The sequence below is a fragment of the Natrix helvetica genome (assembly GCF_964273705.1).
Source record: "Natrix helvetica genome assembly, chromosome: 7".
NCBI classification, from domain to species: domain Eukaryota; kingdom Metazoa; phylum Chordata; class Lepidosauria; order Squamata; family Natricidae; genus Natrix; species Natrix helvetica.
The window spans coordinates 74,960,210-74,980,211 of record NC_138558.1 but is presented as its reverse complement, the minus strand read 5'-3'; the positions used below and the strand labels follow the sequence as shown (position 1 = coordinate 74,980,211).

The window sequence follows — 20,002 nt, the reverse complement described above, 5'->3', positions numbered from 1 at the left end:
CCCTATACTTTTTCAGACAAATTGCTATCCAACTTCTTCTTAAAGACTTCCAGTGTTGGAGCATTCACAATCTTCTGAAGTCAACTTCTGTTCCAGAGGTTAACTGTTCTCCACACTATAAAAAAGATGTGGAGACTCTAGAAAGAGTGCAGAGAAGAGCAACCAAGATGATTAGGGGACTGGAGGCTAAAACATACGAAGAACAGTTGCAGGAACTGGGTATGTCTAGTTTAATGAAAAGAAGGACCAGAGGAGACATGATAGCAGTCTTCCAATATTTGAGGGGCTGCCACAGAGAGGAGGGGGTCAAGCCAGGGGTGAAATTCAGCATGTTCTGACAGGTTCTGGAGAACAGGTAGTGGAAATGTTGAGAAGTTCGGAGAACTGGAAAATACCACCTCTCGCTGGCCGCAGAGTGGGGAGGGAATGGAGATTTTGCAGTATCCTTTCCCTGCCACACCCACCAAGCCACACTCACAGAACTGGTAGTAAAAAAAAGTGAATTTCACCACTGGGTCAATCTATTTCCCAAAGCACCTGAAGGCCAAACAAGGAACAATGGACAGAAACTGATCAAGGAGAGATTCGACCTGGAAATAAGGAGACATTTTCTGACAGGGAGAACAATCAACCGATGGAACAGAAGTTGCCTTTGGAAATTGTGGGAGCTTCATCACTTGAGACTTTCAAGAAGAGACTGGACTGCCCTCGGTCAGAAATGGTGTAGGGTCTCCTGCTTGGGTGGGTGGGAGGTTTGGACTAGATAACCTACAAGGTCCCTTCCAATTCTGTAAATCTGTATCTAACCCTTCCCCCTTTTGATAACAGACAATAAAAGCCAAATTCCAGACCCCGTTCAGGAGGCAGTGGACTATTGGCTGTGTCATCCTGATGTTTTGGGTTTGGGGTATTTTTTAAAAACTTTTTCTGGAATTGGGTAAGGATGTAGTTGGATAATGTAACATCTACAAGAGAACCAATAAGGTCAGAGAACATCAAAGACCTCGCACCCCCTCCTCTTCCCCTCCTCCTCCTCTTCCTTCCTCCACTCCTTTCTAGCACAGCTGATGTTACCTAGTTGGATAGTGAAACATCTGAAAGAGAACTACCAAGATCAGAGATATAAATATAAATCCAATCAATCCAATCCAGAGAGCACCAAGGATCTCACAGTTCTCCTCTTTCTCCTCCTCCTCCTCTTTCTCCCCTCCTCTATCTCCTCTTTCTCCCTCTCTCCTCCCCCTCCTCTCCTCCTCCCCCTCTTCCTCTTCTCCTCTTCCTCTCCTCCCCTTCTCCTCCTCCTCCTCTTCTTCTCCCCCTCTTCTTTGTTCTCTTCTTCTCCTCTCCTCCCCCTCCTCTCCTCCCCCTCCTCTTCCTCTCCTCCTCCTCTTCTTCTTCTCCCCCTCCTGTTTCTCCCCCTCCTCTCCTTCTCCTCTCCTCCTCTTCCTCTCCTCCTCTTCCTGTCCTCCTCCTCTTCCTCTCCTCCTCTCCTCCTCCCCTTCTCCTCCTCTTCCTCTCCTCCTCCTCTTCTCCTCCTCTTCCTCTCCTCCTCCTTCTCTTCTCCTCCCCTTCTCCTCTTCCTCTCCTCCTCCTCCTCTTCTTCTCCTCCTCTTTCTCCTCTTCTCCTCCTCTCCCCCTCCCCCTCCTCCGGACACAGCAGAAGAACCACTTGGCTATGAAGCTGCAAGCAGGAGCCGCCTCTCCCTCTCTCTCTCTCTCTCTCTCTCTCTCTCTCTCTCTCTCCCTCTCCCTCCCTCCCTCCTCCCTCCCCCCTCTCTCCGTCCCTCCCTCTCTTCGGAATCAAAGGGACAATCCCTTTAGCATCGCCTCTGCCCCGCGCATCTTTTGCACTGACTCTCGTTTTTTTTTCATTCTCTGGCGCTGCTGGAATCCCATTGTCAGAAACGCAAAAAAGAGTCTGCCAGTTGGATCCCGGGCTGGCCAATGGATTTCTCTACCCCCTCCCTCACTTTATTTCTTCTTCTTCTTCTTCTTCCTCTTATCCCCGCCGGCAACAAGAGAGATTCAGGATTTGCAGGGGCGGACTGGGATGCGAATCCATTCGAACGCTCCCATTCTCTCCCCCCCCCCTTTTCCCGTTCTTATTCTTTCTGGCTAGGTGCGAAGTTCTAGCATCGCTAGTTGCAAAGTTGCCCCCTCCCCCTCCCTCCCCCTCCCTCCCCTGCTTTGGAGGCAGAGCCCCCCCACCTTCCTGATTCTTTCTGGCTAGGTGCGCGGAAGTTCTAGCATCGCTAGTTGCAGTTATCCCCTTCCCCTTTTTCCCCCCACTGCCCCCTCGCCTGCTTTGGAGAGAGAGCCCGCTCCCCCACCTCACCTTCCTGGTTCTTATTCTTTCTGGCTAGGTGCGCGGAAGTTCTAGCGTCGCTAGTTGCAAAGCTTCCCCTCTTCCCTCCCTCACCCCGCCTGCTTTGGAGGCAGAGCCCTTTCAGCTTCCCCCCACCCCCCTCTCTCGCGACCCGGCCGCTGGGATCTTCCCATTTTGCGTCCTCGGAAGGTCCCGTCCCCTCCCACCCCCTCCCCTCTTCCGCCCTTCCCGAAGCGGCTCTGCGCAAGGTCCCCGCCGCTCCGCTCTAGTCTGCTGCCTGCGCTTGACGTCAGCTCGCCTTTGGCAGCGGCCGGTCGAGCTGGAGAAGCCTCAGCTTCTGCCCTGCAGCGGCCGAAGGTCCCGCAAGGGGCTGAAGCTCCATCTTCAACCGGGCGCCCCCAGACCCACCTCTGGAGGGGCGCCCCGCGGGAAGGGGAAGACGCCCCCCCCCAGTGGGGTCTGCCCAGAGGCGGCTGCTGTTGCTGCTGCGCGCCCCGCGGAGGAGGAGGAGGAGGAGAAGGCGTCCTTCCCTGCAAGGAGACCCCCACTCTTATTAGCCGCATCGCCGAGAGGAGCAGCTGGGAAGAAGACCCCACAGGTTCTGGAGACTTTCTCGGGGGGTCCCGAGGGCCGGTCAGGAGACCCCCATCCTTAATCGCATCACCGAGAGAAGCTGCCTGGAGGACCCCAAAGGTTCTGGAGAAGACTTTCTAGGGGTCTCGCCCGGTTAAGAGACCCCCAGCCTTATTAGCCGCATCGCCGAGGGGAGCAGCCAGGAAGGAGACCCCACAGGTTCGGAAGAATTTCTCGGGGGGAGGGGAAGAGGTCCAGGCCGGTCAGAAGATCCCCCACCCTTATTAGCCGCATCGCCGAAGGGAGCTGCCTGGAGGATCCCAGAGGTTCGGGAGAGGACTTTCTTGGGGGTCCCGGCTGGTCAGGAGCCCCCCACCCTTATTAGCCGCCAGTGGGGTCTGCCAAGAGGCAGCTGCTGCGCCCCGTGGAGGAGGAGAAGCAGTCCTTTCCTGCAAGGAGACCCTTACTCTTCTTAGCCGCATCGCCGAGGCGAGCAGCCGGTCAGGAAACCCCAGAGAATTTCTCGGGGGGTCCCAGCCGCTCAGGACCTCCCCCCACACTCCCCAAAGTAACGGGAGCGGAGCCGAAGTGTTTCCGCGCGTGGCGGAGATCGACATCGCGCGTGGATCGCCGCGGAGGACGCCAGCGGCCGTCGGGGGGCTTCTGGCGGCCGGCATGGCCCTGAAGGAGGGCGGCGGCCCCGGCGCGACCCCCACCCCCATCAACCCCGCCACCATCCTCCCCATCAGCGAGATGATCTCGGGGTGCCCCGCGGGGGCCGCGCCGCCGGGCTGCGCCTTCCCCGAGGTGGTGGAGCTGAACGTGGGCGGCCAGGTGTACGTGACCCGGCACTCCACCTTGCTCAGCGTGGCCGAGAGCACCTTGGCGCAGATGTTCTCCCCGTCGCGGCCGAGCGGCGGCGGCGGCGGGCCCCGGGAGCTGCCGCGGGACAGCCGCGCCCGCTTCTTCATCGACCGCGACGGCTTCCTCTTCAGGTACGTCCTGGATTACCTGCGGGACAAGCAGCTGGCCCTGCCCGAGCACTTCCCGGAGAAGGAGCGGCTGCTCCGCGAGGCCGAGCACTTCCAGCTGCCCGACCTGGCCAAGCTGCTTTCCCCCAAGGTGCCCAAGCAGGGCTCGCTTAACGACGAAGGCTGCCAGAGCGACCTGGAGGAGAGCGCCTCGCCCGGCAGCGGGGACTTGTTGCCGGTGGCTCCGCCGTCGCGGGCCGGGGAGAGGCGCTCGGGCTTCCTCACCGTCGGCTACCGGGGCTCCTACACGTCGGTGCGGGACAACCAGGCGGACGCCAAGTTCCGACGGGTGGCTCGGATCATGGTCTGCGGCCGCATCGCCCTGGCCAAGGAGGTCTTCGGCGAGACGCTCAACGAGAGCCGCGACCCCGACCGCCCGCCCGAGAAGTACACGGCTCGCTTCTACCTGAAGTACACCTACCTGGAGCAGGCCTTCGACCGGCTGGCCGAGAGCGGCTTCCACATGGTGGCTTGCAACTCCACCGGCACCGCCGCCTTCGTCAACCAGTACAGGGAGGATAAGATCTGGAGTAGCTACACGGAGTACATCTTCTACCGTGAGTAGCTGGCTGGCTTGGTTGCTGTTTTTCCTTCCTTCCTTCTCTTTCTGTCCTTCCCTCTTTCTTTTGATCTCTCCCTCCTTTTTCCTTTGGTCCCCGTCTACATCTCTCTCTCCTTCCTTCCCTCCCTCTTTTCTTTCTTTCCTTTCTTCCTTTCCTTCCGTCCTGTTCTTTTCCTTCCTTCTTTCTGTCCCTCCCTCTTTCTCCTTCCTTTTTATCTCCCTCCTTTTTCCTTCCTCCCCTGTGTACAACTCTCTCTCCTTCATTCCCTCCCTCTTTTCTTTCTTTCCTTCCTTCCCTCCCTTCCTGTTCTCCCTTTTCCTTTTTTCCTTCCTTCTCTTTCTGTACCTTCCTTTCTCCTTCTTTCCTTTCTTCTTTTCTTTTTATCTCTCCCTCCTTTTCCCTTCCTCCCCTGTCTACACCTCTCTCCTTCCTTCCCTTCTTCCCTTCTCTCCCTCCTTCTCTTTTCTCTTTCCTTCTTTCCCTTCTGTCCTTCTGTCCTGTTCTTTTTCCTTTCCTTCTCTTTTTATCCCTCCCTCCCTTTTCCTTCCTTCCTTCTTTTGATCTATCCCTCCTTTTTCCTTCCTTCCCTGTCTATACCTCTCACTCTCTCCTTCCTTTCTTCCCTCCCTCTTTTCTTTCTTCCCTTCCTTCCTTCCTTCCTTCCCTTCCTCCCATCCTTCCTTCCTGTTCTTTTTTCTTTCCTTCCCTCCCTCCTTTTCCTTCCTTTCTTTTGCTCTCTCCCTCACTTTTTCTTCCTTCTCTTCCTTCCCTCCCTCCCTCCCTTCTTTCTTTACACCCTCTTTTTCCTTCTTTCTTTTGATCTCTCCCCATTCCTTTTCTTCCTTTCCTTTCTACATCTCCCTCCCTCTCTCCTTCCTTTCTTAATTGTTTCCTTTCTTCCCTTCCTTCCCTCCTTCCCAGCAGGTGGACAGTGTTTGCTGTTCCTTTCGTTTTTTCCCCTTAAACTTAAAGGCTGTCTCAGGAGTTGGAAAAGTCAAATAGGAAGGGCCTCTAAACAGACACAGGAGGGTGTTTGCTTCACTTCCCTAGTTAATTTTTTTAAAAAAGTTTCTTGCAGGCTTTTGAACACCAAAGTTTTATTATTATTTATTACATTTGTACGGAGCCTCCCTGCCATCCACTTTCCCAAAGTAAAAACAGAAAGAAAAAAATAACCAATAATAACAATAAAACAACGTAACAGTAAAGAGAAGAGGGCAAAAAGACTGCAAAATTGGGCAACCACAGCACACACACACACACACACACACACTCAGAAGGGGCTTCAACCCCCCACCCCCAACCCTAATCAAAAGCCTGGGCACAGAGCCATATTTTCCAGACCCTCCACAATGCCAGTTTTCTTCCGAGAAAACCTTTTGGGAATGTTTAATTAGAATCCACCATTAGGGCAAATAAAATTAATAGCTTTACCCCAAGTAGCAAAGAGCAGCATTTATTAAAATGAGACATCACCCTGGTCTCATGATAATTTATAAAATCCAGGCTCGAGTGAAGTTTTGGAGCGTGGTCTCTGAAACTGTAGGTTCCACCCTTCATTTTCAATTTCTGGTGTTTTTTTTAGCTTTGTTATCGTTTTCCGTGGTGTTTCCTTTCCAGAACCCCCAATTTGGTAAATTTGTTCGGGTAGAAAAGGGCTATATACCCAGTTAGCGCTGTGCCTAGCGGACCTCTTATTTGGGTCAGTGTGTGTGGAGACAAAGGAAAGATTCCTCCAGACTTAGTGTGATGTGTTTTGTTGTTGAAGTGAATCAACGCAAACAATGTTTTTTTTAAAAAAAAGATTTGGGGGGGACGGAATAAGTCCTAGATAAAAGGAGGGGTGTCTTTCAAACTTGAGGGATGAAGTATTAATCCACCTTGAATGGAATAGAATAGATAGGATTCTGAATAGAATAAAATAATGGAGAATAGAATAGGATTCTGAATAAAATAGAATAGAATAGAGGAGAATAGAATAGAATAATGTAGAATAAAATAGGATTCTGTATAGAATAGAATAGAATAGAGGAGAATAGAATAGAATAGAAAAATGGAGAATAGAATAGGATTCTGAATAGAATAGAATAGAGGCGAATAGGATAGAATAGAATAATGGAGAATAGAATAGGATTCTGAATAGAATAGAATAGAGGAGAATAGAATAGAATAGAGGAGAATAGAATAGAATAATGTAGAATAGAATAGGATTCTGAATAGAATAGAATAGAGGAGAATAGGATAGAATAGAAAAATGGAGAATAGAATAGGATTCTGAATAGAATAGAATAGAGGAGAATAGAATAATGGAGAATAGAATAGGATTCTGAATAGAATAGAGGAGAATAGGATAGAATAGAATAATGGAGAATAGAATAGAATAATGGAGAATAGAATAGAATTCTTTATTGGCCAGGTGTGATGGGACACACAAGGGATTTGTCTTTGGTGCATATGCTCTCAGTGTACATAAGGAGAATAAAATACATTGATCAAGAATCATAAGATACAACACTTAGTGATAGCCATAGGTTACTAATAAGCAATCAAATCGTACTAGGAAACAAATAAAACAATATAAATTGAAAGATACAAGCAACATGGTTATAGTCATAAGTAGGAAGAGGTAGATACTAGGAAGGATGAGAAGAACAATAGTAGTACAGTCCTAGTAAATAATTTGACAGTGTTGTGGGAATGAGTTGTTAAGCAGAGTAATGGTGTTTGGGAAAAAACTCCTTGTGTCTAGTTGTTGTGGTGTGCAGTGCCCTATAGCGTCGCTTTTAGGGTAGGAGTTGCAACCATTGATGTCCAGGATGCGAGGGGTCTGTAGATATTTTCACTGCCCTCTTTCTGACTCGTGCAGTGTGCAGGTCCTCAGTGGAAGGCAGATTGGTAGACATTGCTTTTTTCTGCAGTTCTGATTCTCCTCTGAAGTCTGTGAAGATAATTGAAGACGGTTGGCCTTTTCTCTCGCTTCTGGCTCACTTCTTTTTTCTCCTGATATTTCTTATTTTGGGGATATATGCATATTTCAACGCTGTTACCCTAACAGCTGCCTCTGGAAGTCTAAAGTAGGAACTCTTCCCTTGGATGTGATGTTGACTTGATCCTCGCTGACATGCAGGTTCCTTCCATCGATGGGGGTGCAAATTACGAACTCGGTTCTTCGGCACTCAAGGTGTGTGCAAAGACGCACAAGTGTATTTGCTTGCTTTCATTTTGCATCGGGAGCAATGAAATCCAAGGGGGGGGGGAAGTCTTTCCAGGTTTTAACGGCACACGGTAGTAGAACATAAGGTGTTGGCGAATTGATTTGATCTGTAATTTCTGCTTTCCCAAAATCATCTCTTGTTAAGATTTACAGGGTGGTGTCGTTTGAGAGTTGGGCGGCTTTGCAGAGGATGAAAGCGAGGGGAGGCTCGAAGTATGGAAAGATGGTTAATATTTGATCACTTCCTTCCCTTCTCATGAATTGCAAAGTAAACAGACTCCATCTGGGCCTATTTCAGTGGAGAGAGGGAGAAAGAGAGGGAAAGAAAGAGAAAGGGAGCGGGAGAGAGGGGGGAGAGAAGGAGAGAGAAAGAGAGGGAGGGGAAGAGAGAAGGAGAGAAAGAGGGAGGGAGAGGGAGAGGAAAAGAGAAAGGGAGGAAGAGAGAGGGGGGAAGAGAAGGAGAGAGAAAGGGATGGGGATGGGGGAGAGAGAAGGAGAGAGAGAGGGAGAGAGGGGGGAAAGGGGGGGAGAGAGAAGAAGAGAGAAAGAGGGAGAAAGAGACAGAGAGGGGAGAGAGAGAGAAAGAGAGAAAGAGAGGGGGGAGGGAGGGGAGGAGGGAGAGAGAGAAAAGTAATATCTTATTTTCCAATAGACCCTTGGAACGATTTTACCTAAGCTCCAGAATTAATAAGAGGAAGAGGAGGGGAGGAAGTATCACTGTACAGGCAATCCTCAATGTATGACCAGAAGGGAGCCCCAGATTGATGTTGACAAGTGACACATCTTTTTTACTTTTCTTGCCATCGTTATTAAGTGAATCAGAGTTTTTAAGTGAGGAACCTGTTTCTTTCCCATCTTCTCTTCTTCTCTTCTCTTCTCTTCTCCTCTCCTCTCCTCTACCCCTACCCCTACCTCATCTTGGTAAGCTCGAGATGAGGGAAGGGAAAGATTAATCCGGTGCATGGCATCGATAAAGCGCCCATACTCATTATGGAATACCAACTTCAGCCTAGATAAGTTTCTGGCACCATGGGGTACCTCTCCCCCCTCCCCCCGTCAGGTGACACTGGAGAAATGATCTCCACCTCTTGTTGGAATTAGGGAGAAAAACATGATTGAAGTTGCAAGGGATTTCCCCTCCAACCCGCCCCCCCCCCCCGTGCCATCCCAAAGGAAAAAGGAAAAGGAAAGAGAAAAAAAAGGGAAAAGAAAGTAAAAATAACTCAACTGACTTGGCATTCAGATAATCTCACCTCTGACAATTTTCCCTAAATGGGGAATCATTCTTCTGGAGTTCATTTGTCCATCTTTTCAGCCACTTCCTATCAAATGAGAGGGATCTTGGAGTCCTAGTGGAGAACCATTTAAATAGGAGCCAGCCGTGTGCGGCAGCTGGCAAAAAAGCCAACACAGTTCTAGGCTGCATCAACAGAGGGATAGAATCAAGATCACGTGAAGGGTTAATACCACTTTATAATGCCTTGGTAAGGCCACACTTGGAATACTGCATTCAGTTCTGGTCGCCACGATGTAAAAAAGATGTGGAGACTCTAGAAAGAGTGCAGAGAAGAGCAACAAAGAGGATTAGGGGACTGGAGACAAAAACATATGAAGAACGGTTGCAGGAACTGGGTATGTCTAGCTTAATAGAAAGAAGGACTAGGGGAGACATGATAGCAGAGTTCCAATATCTCGGGGGGCTGCCCCAAAAAAGAGGGAGTCAAGCTATTCTCCAAGGCACCTGAGGGTAGAACAAGAAGCAACGGCTGGAAACTAATCAAGGAGAGAAGCAACTTAGAACTGAGGAGAAACTTCCTGACAGTTAGAACAATGAATCAGTGGAACAGAAGTTGCCTCCAGAAGTTGTGAATGCCCCAACACTGGAAGCCTTTAAGAAGATGTTGGATAGCAATTAGTCTGAAATGGTATAGGGTTTCCTGCCTAGGCAGGGGGTTGGGCTAGAAGACCTCTAAGGTTTCTTCCAACTCTTCTCTTCTCTTCTCTTCTCTTCTCTTCTCTTCTCTTCTCTTCTCTTCTCTTCTCTTCTCTTCTCTTCTCTTCCCTTCCCTTCCCTTCCCTTCCCTTCCCTTCCCTTCCCTTCCCTTCTCTTATATATTAATGGAAAAAACAAGGACTGGAATTTTCTGCTTCATCAGTGTTCATGTAAGAATAATATTTCTGAAGAAATTTCTTCAAGGATGCAGCCCCTGCAGATTTCTTTGCAGTCCTCTGGAATTTATTTTCTGTCGCCTCTTTCAGCCATCCCCATCTGTGGGATTTCCTGGTGGTCTTTCATCCACGTACTAGGTGGGTCTGCCACTTCTTATAGCTTTCAAAGGCCGGCCGAGGCCGGCCAGAAACAGTCATTTCCAGAAGCTGTGGAGCAAGCAAGCAGCCACAAAAAGATTCAATTTTTAAAAACTGGCCAGAGTCCAGCGGATGCATATAGATATCGATCACATTTGGAAGAATTATGATCTGCAGGCTGCCCAGCGCAGTCCTGCTTTCTCTTGAGTTTGCTGTTCTTTTCTCTTTCTTTCTTTCTTTCTCTCTCTCTCTCCATCCCGTTTTCCTTCCAGCTGGTGTCTCAGATTGCAAATTCGCAGTTGGCGGTTGTTGTTGCACTTTGTGTTGCTCTGTTGTTTCCGGTGGTGGGTTTCAATTTTTTTTAGAACCTCTTCTGTAGGTGTGGCCTGCTTTGTGGGAGTGGCTTGCCAGCCATGTGACCAGGTGGGAGTGGCTTTCCGGCCATGTGACCGAGTGGGAGTGGCTTGACAGTCATGTGACTGGGTGGGCATGGCCAACTTGTAAAATGTGGTGAAACTCACTTAACAATGTTCTTGCTTAGCAACCAAAATGTTGGCTCAGAAATTCTGGCATTTGAAGCACGCAAGTCTTAAAGCTGTCAAGTTACAAGATCCTCGAACCCTTAACCCTTTAGAAAAAAAAACCCAGGGGTGTTCAAACTTCACAGCTTTAAGACTTGTGAACTTCAACTCCCAGAATTCCTCCTCTTGCTCTTCATCTTGACAGCTTTAAGACTTGTGGACTTCAACTCCTAGAATTCCTCCTCCAGTCAGGAACTCTGGCATTGAAGTGTGCAAGTCTTAAAGCTGTCAAGTTACAAGACCCTCGCACCCCTAACTAATCTAGCTGCCATTATCGAATTTACAATCAATTCCTTTTTTGTTTAATTTATATCCCATTTTTTCCCACCAGTAACGCACTCCTCTGTGACATCTCTAAATTTAGATTCAAAAGTGCTCTAATTTCTCTAAACACCATTTCCTGTATTTTTTTGTGCACTACCACAATCCCACCACATATGTTTATATGTTCCAACCAGTGGTGAAATTCATTTTTTTTTACTACTGGTTCTTTTTTTTTAATCTTAAAGTTTTAAAAGTTTTTTGCTCCTTCTATCTCCTCAACCTCCCTTCTCTGCCTTCTTCTTTCTTCCTTTACTTCCTCCTTTCTCCTTCCCCTCTCTTTTCCCCCTCCTCCTTCCCCTCTCTCCTCCTCTTAATTCCCCTCCCTTACTTCCTCTGCTTTACCCTTTCTTCCTTTCCCTCCTCATCCTTCCTCCTTTCTGTTGTTGCCCTTGCTTATTTATTTTCTCTGATGGGTTCTTAAGGGGGCATTTCAGCGATCCCAACTTATATTTTCATGCAAATAATTTTCTATGTTGCATTTTATTTCTAATAATAATTCCACTACCAGTTCTGTGGCTGTGGCTTGGGGCCATGGCAGGATACTACAAAATCTCCATTCCCATCCCATTCCAGGGGTAGGATACTGTAAAATCTTCATTTCCTCCCTACTCCAGGGGAAGGATATTGTAAAATCTTCATTTCCTCCCTACTCCAGGGGAAGGATGCTGCAAAATCCCCATTCTCTCCCCACTCCAGGGGAAGGATGCTGCAAAATCCTCATTCCCTCCCCACTCTAAGAGAAGGATACTGTAAAATCCCCACTCCCTCCACACTCCAGGGGAAGGATGCTGCAAAATCCTCATTCCCTCCCCACTCCAGGGGAAGGATACTGCAAAATCCCCATTCCCTCCCCACGCTAAGAGAAGGATACTGTAAAATCCCCACTCCCTCCACACTCCAGGGGAAGGATGCTGCAAAATCCTCATTCCTTCCCCACTCTAAGAGAAGGATACTGTAAAATCCCCACTCCCTCCATACTCCAGGGGAAGGTTGCTGCAAAATCCCCATTCCCTCCCCACTTCAGGGGAAGGATGCTGCAAAATCCCCATTCCCTCCCCACTTCAGGGGAAGGTTGCTGCAAAATCCCCATTCCCTCCCCACTCCAGGGGAAGGATGGTGCAAAATCCCCATTCCCTCCCCACTTCAGGGGAAGGATGCTGCAAAATCCCCATTCCCTCCCCACTCCAGGGGAACAATGCTGGAAAATCCCCATTCCCTCCCCACTCCAGGGGAAGGATACTGCAAAATCTCTATTCCCTCCCCACTCCAGGGGAAGGATACTGCAAAATCCCCATTCCCTCCCCACGCTAAGAGAAGGATACTGTAAAATCCCCACTCCCTCCACACTCCAGGGGAAGGATGCTGCAAAATCCTCATTCCTTCCCCACTCTAAGAGAAGGATACTGTAAAATCCCCACTCCCTCCATACTCCAGGGGAAGGTTGCTGCAAAATCCCCATTCCCTCCCCACTTCAGGGGAAGGATGCTGCAAAATCCCCATTCCCTCCCCACTTCAGGGGAAGGTTGCTGCAAAATCCCCATTCCCTCCCCACTCCAGGGGAAGGATGGTGCAAAATCCCCATTCCCTCCCCACTTCAGGGGAAGGATGCTGCAAAATCCCCATTCCCTCCCCACTCCAGGGGAACAATGCTGGAAAATCCCCATTCCCTCCCCACTCCAGGGGAAGGATACTGCAAAATCTCTATTCCCTCCCCACTCCAGGGGAAGGATACTGCAACATCCCCATTCCCTCCCCACTCCAGGGGAAGGATACTGTAAAATCCCCACTCCCTCCACACTCCAGGGGAAGGATGCTGCAAAATCCCCATTCCCTCCCCACTCCAGGGGAAGGATACTGCAAAATCCCCATTCCCTCCCCACGCTAAGAGAAGGATACTGTAAAATCCCCACTCCCTCCACACTCCAGGGGAAGGATGCTGCAAAATCCTCATTCCTTCCCCACTCTAAGAGAAGGATACTGTAAAATCCCCACTCCCTCCATACTCCAGGGGAAGGTTGCTGCAAAATCCCCATTCCCTCCCCACTCCAGGGGAAGGATACTGCAAAATCCCCATTCCCTCCCCACTCCAGGGGAAGGATACTGCAGAATCCCTATTCCTTCCCCACTCCAGGGGAAGGATACTGCAAAATCTCTATTCCCTCCCCACTCCAGGGGAAGGATACTGCAAAATCTCTATTCCCTCCCCACTCCAGGGGAAGGATACTGCAAAATCCCCATTCCCTCCCCACTCCAGGGGAAGGATGCTGCAAAATCCCCATTCCCTCCCCACTCCAGGGGAACAATGCTGGAAAATCCCCATTCCCTCCCCACTCCAGGGGAAGGATACTGCAAAATCCCCATTCCCTCCTCACTCCAGGGGAAGGATACTGCAAAATCTCTATTCCCTCCCCACTCCAGGGGAAGGATACTGCAAAATCCCCATTCCCTCCCTACCCTACTAACCTGCTTTCCAGCTCCGTTCTCCTGTGCAGGAGCAACAAAAGGAGATCAGATGGAATGCTGGGAGGCAGCAAGGGCGGGGCCAGCCAGTTCTCCGAACTACTCAAAATTTCTGCTACCGGTTCCCTGGAACCTGTCAGAACTGGCTGAATACCACCTCTGCTGCAGTGATTCACTTAACAACAGTGGCGAGAAAGGTCGTAACACAGGCCAAAACTCGCTTAACAAATGTCTCACTTAGCAACAGAGATTTTGGGCTCGATGGTGGCCACAAGTAGAGGGCAAAGTATATTTTGCTGTCTATCTGGTCGGTGGTATTCCCCTCCCATGCTGACAAGGGTGGCCTATTTTGTAAACATAACCTTTACAACCAGGGATGGGTTGCAACTGGCATTACTGCCAGTTCGGCATGCAAAAAATCCACTCCACGCATGTGTGCATTTTCAGTTAAAAAGGTCTGTGCATGGGCAGAACATTACAAAGGAATTTTTTGCAACGAAGATTGTTGTGCGATTGTGCAGAACCCAAAATCAAGATGGTGTCGCCAACAATAGAACCGGTTCGGGGGGCGTGGCAGGCTGAGTTACTACCTACCCGCCCAAACTGGTAGGAACCTCTGTTTACAACCCAGATTCCTCCAAATCCCGTCAGACCATTATTCTTGGCTTAGGCAGGGTTGTGTTGTCTTGCATTTCTGCTGATTTATTTATTAGCATCGGTATTCCTCTCCGCTCCAAGTGGGAAAGCAAGCAACAAAAACCCACAAACAACAGCTCCCAACCACATCTAACATCTCGGCGGCAGCCCCACAATATTTATGGAAATGCATCCTGTCTCAAGTCACCTGCTGTTGAGACGCGACTTTCTATCTGTCCATAGACAGACAGATAAAACATTGGCCTGTCATTTTCAAGGTAACTTTAAAATAAAAGGCTTTTAAAAGAGACCGAATGAAATAAATCTCCGTGGAATCCAACTGCACATTTTAAAGCGTGTTCGCTGTTCACGGAAATTCTACCGAATTAGAGATGGCTCAACGGATGGATTTGATCAAGGAAAAACAACCACCACCACCACAAATACTTTTGTGTGTACTTGGAAACCATTTCTGGACTTTGTGCTCGGGGTGGGAAAAAAATAAACCTTTGATTTGGGGTTTTATTGAGCTGATAGGTTTGTGGTTATAGAAATGGCTAGGTTAAACTATTATGTAAAAGTAAGAAGTTGAGATTTGATGTTATTATTTTAATCTACTGCACCGAAGGGAGTGGGAAGTCAATACCCTTTCTTTCTTTTCTATTTTCTCCCTCTTTTTCACACTTTCCCCTTCCCTAGTTTTCCTACCATTTGCTTTTGTATTTTTTTTTAACATTAGAGCAGGGGTGGGCTTCAAAAATTTTAGCAAGAAATGCTGGGTGGGCGAGGCCATGGTGGGCGTGGCCTAATCAGCCTCCTGCACCCTGGCAGGGGGGCGTTTTTGCCCTCCCTAGGCGGCTTTTCTTGAGCCTCCGGGAGGGCAAAAATGGGCTCCCCAGCCTCCGGAGGTCCTCTGGAGGCCTGAACTTCTGGTAGGCCCATTTTCCGCCCTCCCCCAGCCTCCGTACGCGCCTTGCACTTTCCTGCTTCCAAAACGGGCTGCATGGGGACTCCTGGAGGTGGGTGGGCGTGGCCAGCCAGGCGAGGGATTTGAGTTTACTCCAAACTGCACAGAATCTTACCTAGAGGTTCTCCCGAACCCCTGCAAAGCCCCCAGAAGCCCACCCCTGCATTAGAAACCAATACAATTGTTTAAAAAAATGGAAATTCTACTTTTCCAACAGCATAATGCTTCGCAAACGTATTTTCCTATTCTATAAAGTTTTTTTATTTTTTCATTTTTATAACATGTAACTACGTGTATACTATTACATAACCAACATCGTATTATATTATTAAATGTTTACATCAATTCGTCTTACCATCGACTCCCAAAAACAATTATTGGCTCTTCTGTTCTCCATACACCATATTTGGGGATAGAGGAGAAGGAGAGAGGAAGGAGAAGTAGAGAAAAGGACGACAGAGGGAAGAAAGGAGATTGGGAGGAGGAGGAGAGAGGGAGAAGAAAGTGATGGATAAGGTATTTTCCTATTCTGATGGTTTCCCCCTTCATCCTGGACTTCAGTGTTAACAACTATTGGTTATATGTTAGTGACTAATTACTAAGCACTAATTAATGAATTGGTAAACCCAGAATCAAAGGCTATGAAAGCCGGAGGGGTTTTAGTAGAGATTATCCCTTCTACATTTGATTTACGGTAACAAGATTTAAGTGGAGTCAGGTTTTTTTTAAAAAAACAAACAAACATTTGATTATTTACCTATCTTTTCTTTATAAAGTTTTCTCTCATCATCTTAAGATAACGTTTGGGATCACAACTAGGGTGAAAATCCTAATTTTGGAGTGAATTTGTTACAAGCAATATCGTATGCAGTGATGAATACTTGGAATATTTGGAATTCATTATTCTCTTACAGGTGACTTACAACTAAACTGTTGTAAGTGACCGTTTAGTGACCATTCAACATTACAACGGTGCTGAAAAAACTGACTTTTGATCATTTTTCACACTTACGACCGTTGCCCCATCTCCTTGTTCACATGATCAAAATTCAGATGCTTGGCAACTGACTTGTATTTATGACGGTGGCAGTTTCCCTTTTTTGCGTCCGTCTGATGAGCAAAGTCAATGGGGAAGCTTGATTCACTTAAGAAACGTGTTCCTAACTTAATGACAATGATTCATTCAACGACTGTGTCAAGAATGGTCATAAAAATTGGGGCAAACCTCGCCTAACCAACGTTTCACTTAGCAGCAGAAACTTTGGGCTCAATGGCTGAGAACTATCTGCACGACTAAAATTGTAGTTTGTTAAATATATTTAAGAACCAAAAAACGAAGAATAAGCTTTTCACGTAGTCACCAGGTCTCTCCTGGATCCTCTTTTTATAGCACAAGATCTGGCATATTATCAGTGATGGGAGGAACAAAATATTGGAGCCTTGCAAGGATCACTGCCCTTCAAATATGTGTCGTTTGGCTGCTGCAAAATTCGTAACCTTCCTACTTTTATTCAGTGGTTTAGAATTTTCTAAGCAGTTTAAGAGAAGAGCTGAATGGGACTATGTAAAAAGAAAGTGTAAATAAGATCCCTAAAATTATCAAGGAAATTAAATAGCTTTTAAGGCACTGGGAAATTCATTTTATCCTGACACAGGTAATAAAATGCAATCTTTTCCTTATTTCTTTTTACAAATCTGTAGAACTTTCCCCCCGAAAACAAATCACACATGTTTAAACGTTTACTTACCATTTTTTTCAGAGTATAGGACGCTCTGAAGTATAAGATGCGCCTAGTTTTGGGGGAAGAAAACAAGGGGAAAATATCTGCCTCTGCCTCCCAGAAATTTGCAACAAAAATGTACAGACAATACACTGTTTGTAATGTTACATTTCAGACTATATTTGTACATGTGCTGTTAAAGTTGATGTGCTTTCTGGAAGTATTCTCTACTATTTAAAAGAAGAGACAATACCACTGGGCCTCTTCAGACCAAGCATTTATTTTAAAAAGCTTCTTCATTTTGTTAAGCTGTCTAGAACAATAATAAAGCAGTCTTTAAAAAAATAAGTCTAATAATTTGAACATTCTATAGACATTTATAGTTATTGTCTTAGCTTCTTACAGCAAACAGCTTGATTAGCACAAGAAAAAAAATCCGCCTCTGCCTCCTAGCAATTTGCCTCGTGGAGCAAAGAGCAAGTTTCACTTTCAATTTCAGCAGGGGCCTCCCGACCATCAGCTGTTTCAGGCTGCAGGGATTGCTATGGCCTATTGCAGCCTTCGCAAGCCCCGTTTTCCCCCTTGGCTGCAAGGAGGTAAATTGTTGGGAGGCAGAGGCCAAAGGGTGGGGGCCGGTGGGTGGGTGGGGCTACATTCAGTGTATAAGATGCACCCAAATTTTCACCCTCTTTTAGGGGGGGGGGGGGGAAGGTGCGTCTTATACTCCGAAAAATATGGTAAATCAAAATTCCTTGTATCTGAACTATTTTGTCCTTGCATATTTATGAGAAAGCGAAGGATCTGCTCCACAACATATAAAACATGCAACTTATATTGCCACACTGGTTGTTAAACTGTTTTATATCTGTTTATAATTGTTCCAAGCTTGCTGCAAAAAAAAATGTAACAGATATATAATTGCTGTTGAACTGATCAGTCAAAAAGACACAGAAGGGCCTGAATTTAAATCCAAAATTCTGTATGTTATCGCTGTTTGGTTCTTTAAAAAAATCATGCATTATTATCACATTTTTTTAAAAAAATTACATGCTAGCCAAAATCATATTCTCTTGACTTTAAAGGCTGATGAAATAATATAAAAAGGTTTACATTTGGCTAGATTTCATTCCCTTTTAGTATTGGCAAAATATTAGCTACTCTCAATTCTCTCTTATTATGTCAATAGCATCTGTTACTTAATCTGGAACAGAGGGAAATCTATGATTTAGATTTTGTGCCTTTCTGTGGAAGACACAAACATGTGACTTCCCGTCACTGTCATTTTAAAATCAGTTCTTAGGGGCCAAAATTATCAGCGTAGAATTCACATTTCTTAAAGGGTAGAACTTGTGTTTCAGTGTAGCATTCATGTTCCCTTTTTGTAAAATGGCTGTGGCTGTTAACAATTTGGTGAAAAAAGCATTCTTTTTTAGAATAAGAATGGAATGGAATAGAATGGAATAGGAAAATAGAATAGAATATGGAATGGAATAGAATAGAATATGGAATAGAATAGAATAGTATAGAATAGAATAGAATATGGAATAGAATAGAATAGTATAGGAAAATAGAATAGAATAGAATAGAATAGAATATGGAATGGAATGGAATGGAATAGTATAGTATAGGAAAATAGAATAGAATAGAATAGAATAGAATATGGAATGGAATGGAATGGAATAGAATAGTATAGTATAGGAAAATAGAATAGAATAGAATATGGAATGGAATAGAATATGGAATAGAATAGTATAGAATAGAATAGTATAGTATAGAATAGAATAGAATAGAATAGAATAGAATATGGAATGGAATGGAATAGAATAGAATGGAATAGAGTAGAATTTCATTTTCATTTCATTTTATTAGATTTATAAGCTGCTCCCTCTCCTCGAAGGGACTCAATTCTTTATTGGCCAAGTGTGATTGGACACAGAAGAAAGAATTTGTCTTTGGTGGATATGCTCTCGGTGTACATAAGGGGAATAATACATTCATCAAGAATAAAAAGATACAACACTTAGCGATAGTCAAAGTTACTAATAAGCTATCAAATCCTACCAGGAAACAAATAAAAACAATATAATTTGAAAGAGTCAAGCAACATGGTTATAGTCATAAGTGGGAAGAGATAGGTAGTAGGAAGGAAGAGAAGAATAATAGTAATACATTCTTAGTAAATTATTAACACTGTTGAGGGAATGAGTTGTTAAGCAGAGTGATGGCATTTGGGAAAAGTACTGTCCTTGTGTCTAGTTGTTCTGGTGTGGAATGCCTTGTTAACAACAGAAAAAACTGTTGTTAAGCAGAAAAAATATCTTAAATATTCTATGAATTTTTAGAAAAAGCAAATGTAAGAGTACCCATAGATCAATAATGTAGAGAATTAGCACTATTTTTAGTACATTTAGGCAGAGTGATGTATATCATGAATGATATTTTCCGATGTAGTTCAAACCCGAGCATATATTTTTTTCACTCCCCAGACACATGCATTTGAAGTGATTCCCCCCCCTTCTTCTTCTAAGAATTGCTAACTTTTTGGATCTTAAAAAAGATTCAAATTAGACCGTGAATCTTGAGAGATAAAAGTGCTTGTAGTCATCACTGTTACTGCATTGATCTGTCTGTTGATATTCCTTGGGGACGTACCCCCTTTTCAAGATCTAGTGGATATTTATTTTCATGTAATCTGATAAGAAAAAAAAAATCATATGGAAATTATTCCTGTAGACGTGGTTATTATGAGCATAATAACAGCCACTAAATCTTGCAGTCAAAATCAGCGCTTGTTTATTGGCAAAAGAATGCCAATCTTTCTAGGTCAATCACTGTTTTCTTTACAAAGCAGGAACATGGAAAAAGAGTGATTTAAAAGAAAACACAACAATAAGTTTCTTAAGTTGTTTCATGCTTATAAAATCTGCCTGGAAATTACAGAACAGGAGGGGAAACAGTGCTATTTTTTAATCTGACATTCAACTTTCAGACGGAGAAGGGGGGGAAGAGAGGGAGGGAGAGGGAGGGAGGGAGAGAGAGGGGGGGGAGATGGAGAAGGAGGGAGGGAGGGAGGAAGGGAGGGGAAGAGAATGAGAGGGAGAGGGGGAGAGAGGGAGGAGGAGAGGGAGGGAGATGGAGAAGGAGAGAGGGACGGGGAAGGAGAAAGGGAGAGGGAGGAAGAGGGATGGAAAGGGAGGGAGGGAGAGAAGAGAGAGAGGAGGAGGGAGGGAGGGGAAGAGAGAGGGAGAGGAAGGGAGATGGAGGAGGGAGAGAGGGAAAGAGGGGGAGAGGGAGGGAGA

At 46.2% G+C, this 20,002-nt stretch overlaps 1 protein-coding gene across 1 annotated transcript in view; it reads left to right on the top strand.

Annotated features, from left to right (window-relative positions):
• The first annotated feature begins 3,480 nt into the window (after positions 1–3,480).
• KCTD8 (potassium channel tetramerization domain containing 8) overlaps positions 3,481–20,002 on the top strand; it is a 45,454-nt gene continuing 28,932 nt past the window's right edge. The window contains exon 1 of the mRNA XM_081960091.1: positions 3,481–4,487. Within this exon, the coding sequence (XP_081816217.1) occupies positions 3,575–4,487 (913 nt within the window). The 5' untranslated portion in view covers positions 3,481–3,574. The remainder of the gene's footprint in view (positions 4,488–20,002) is intronic.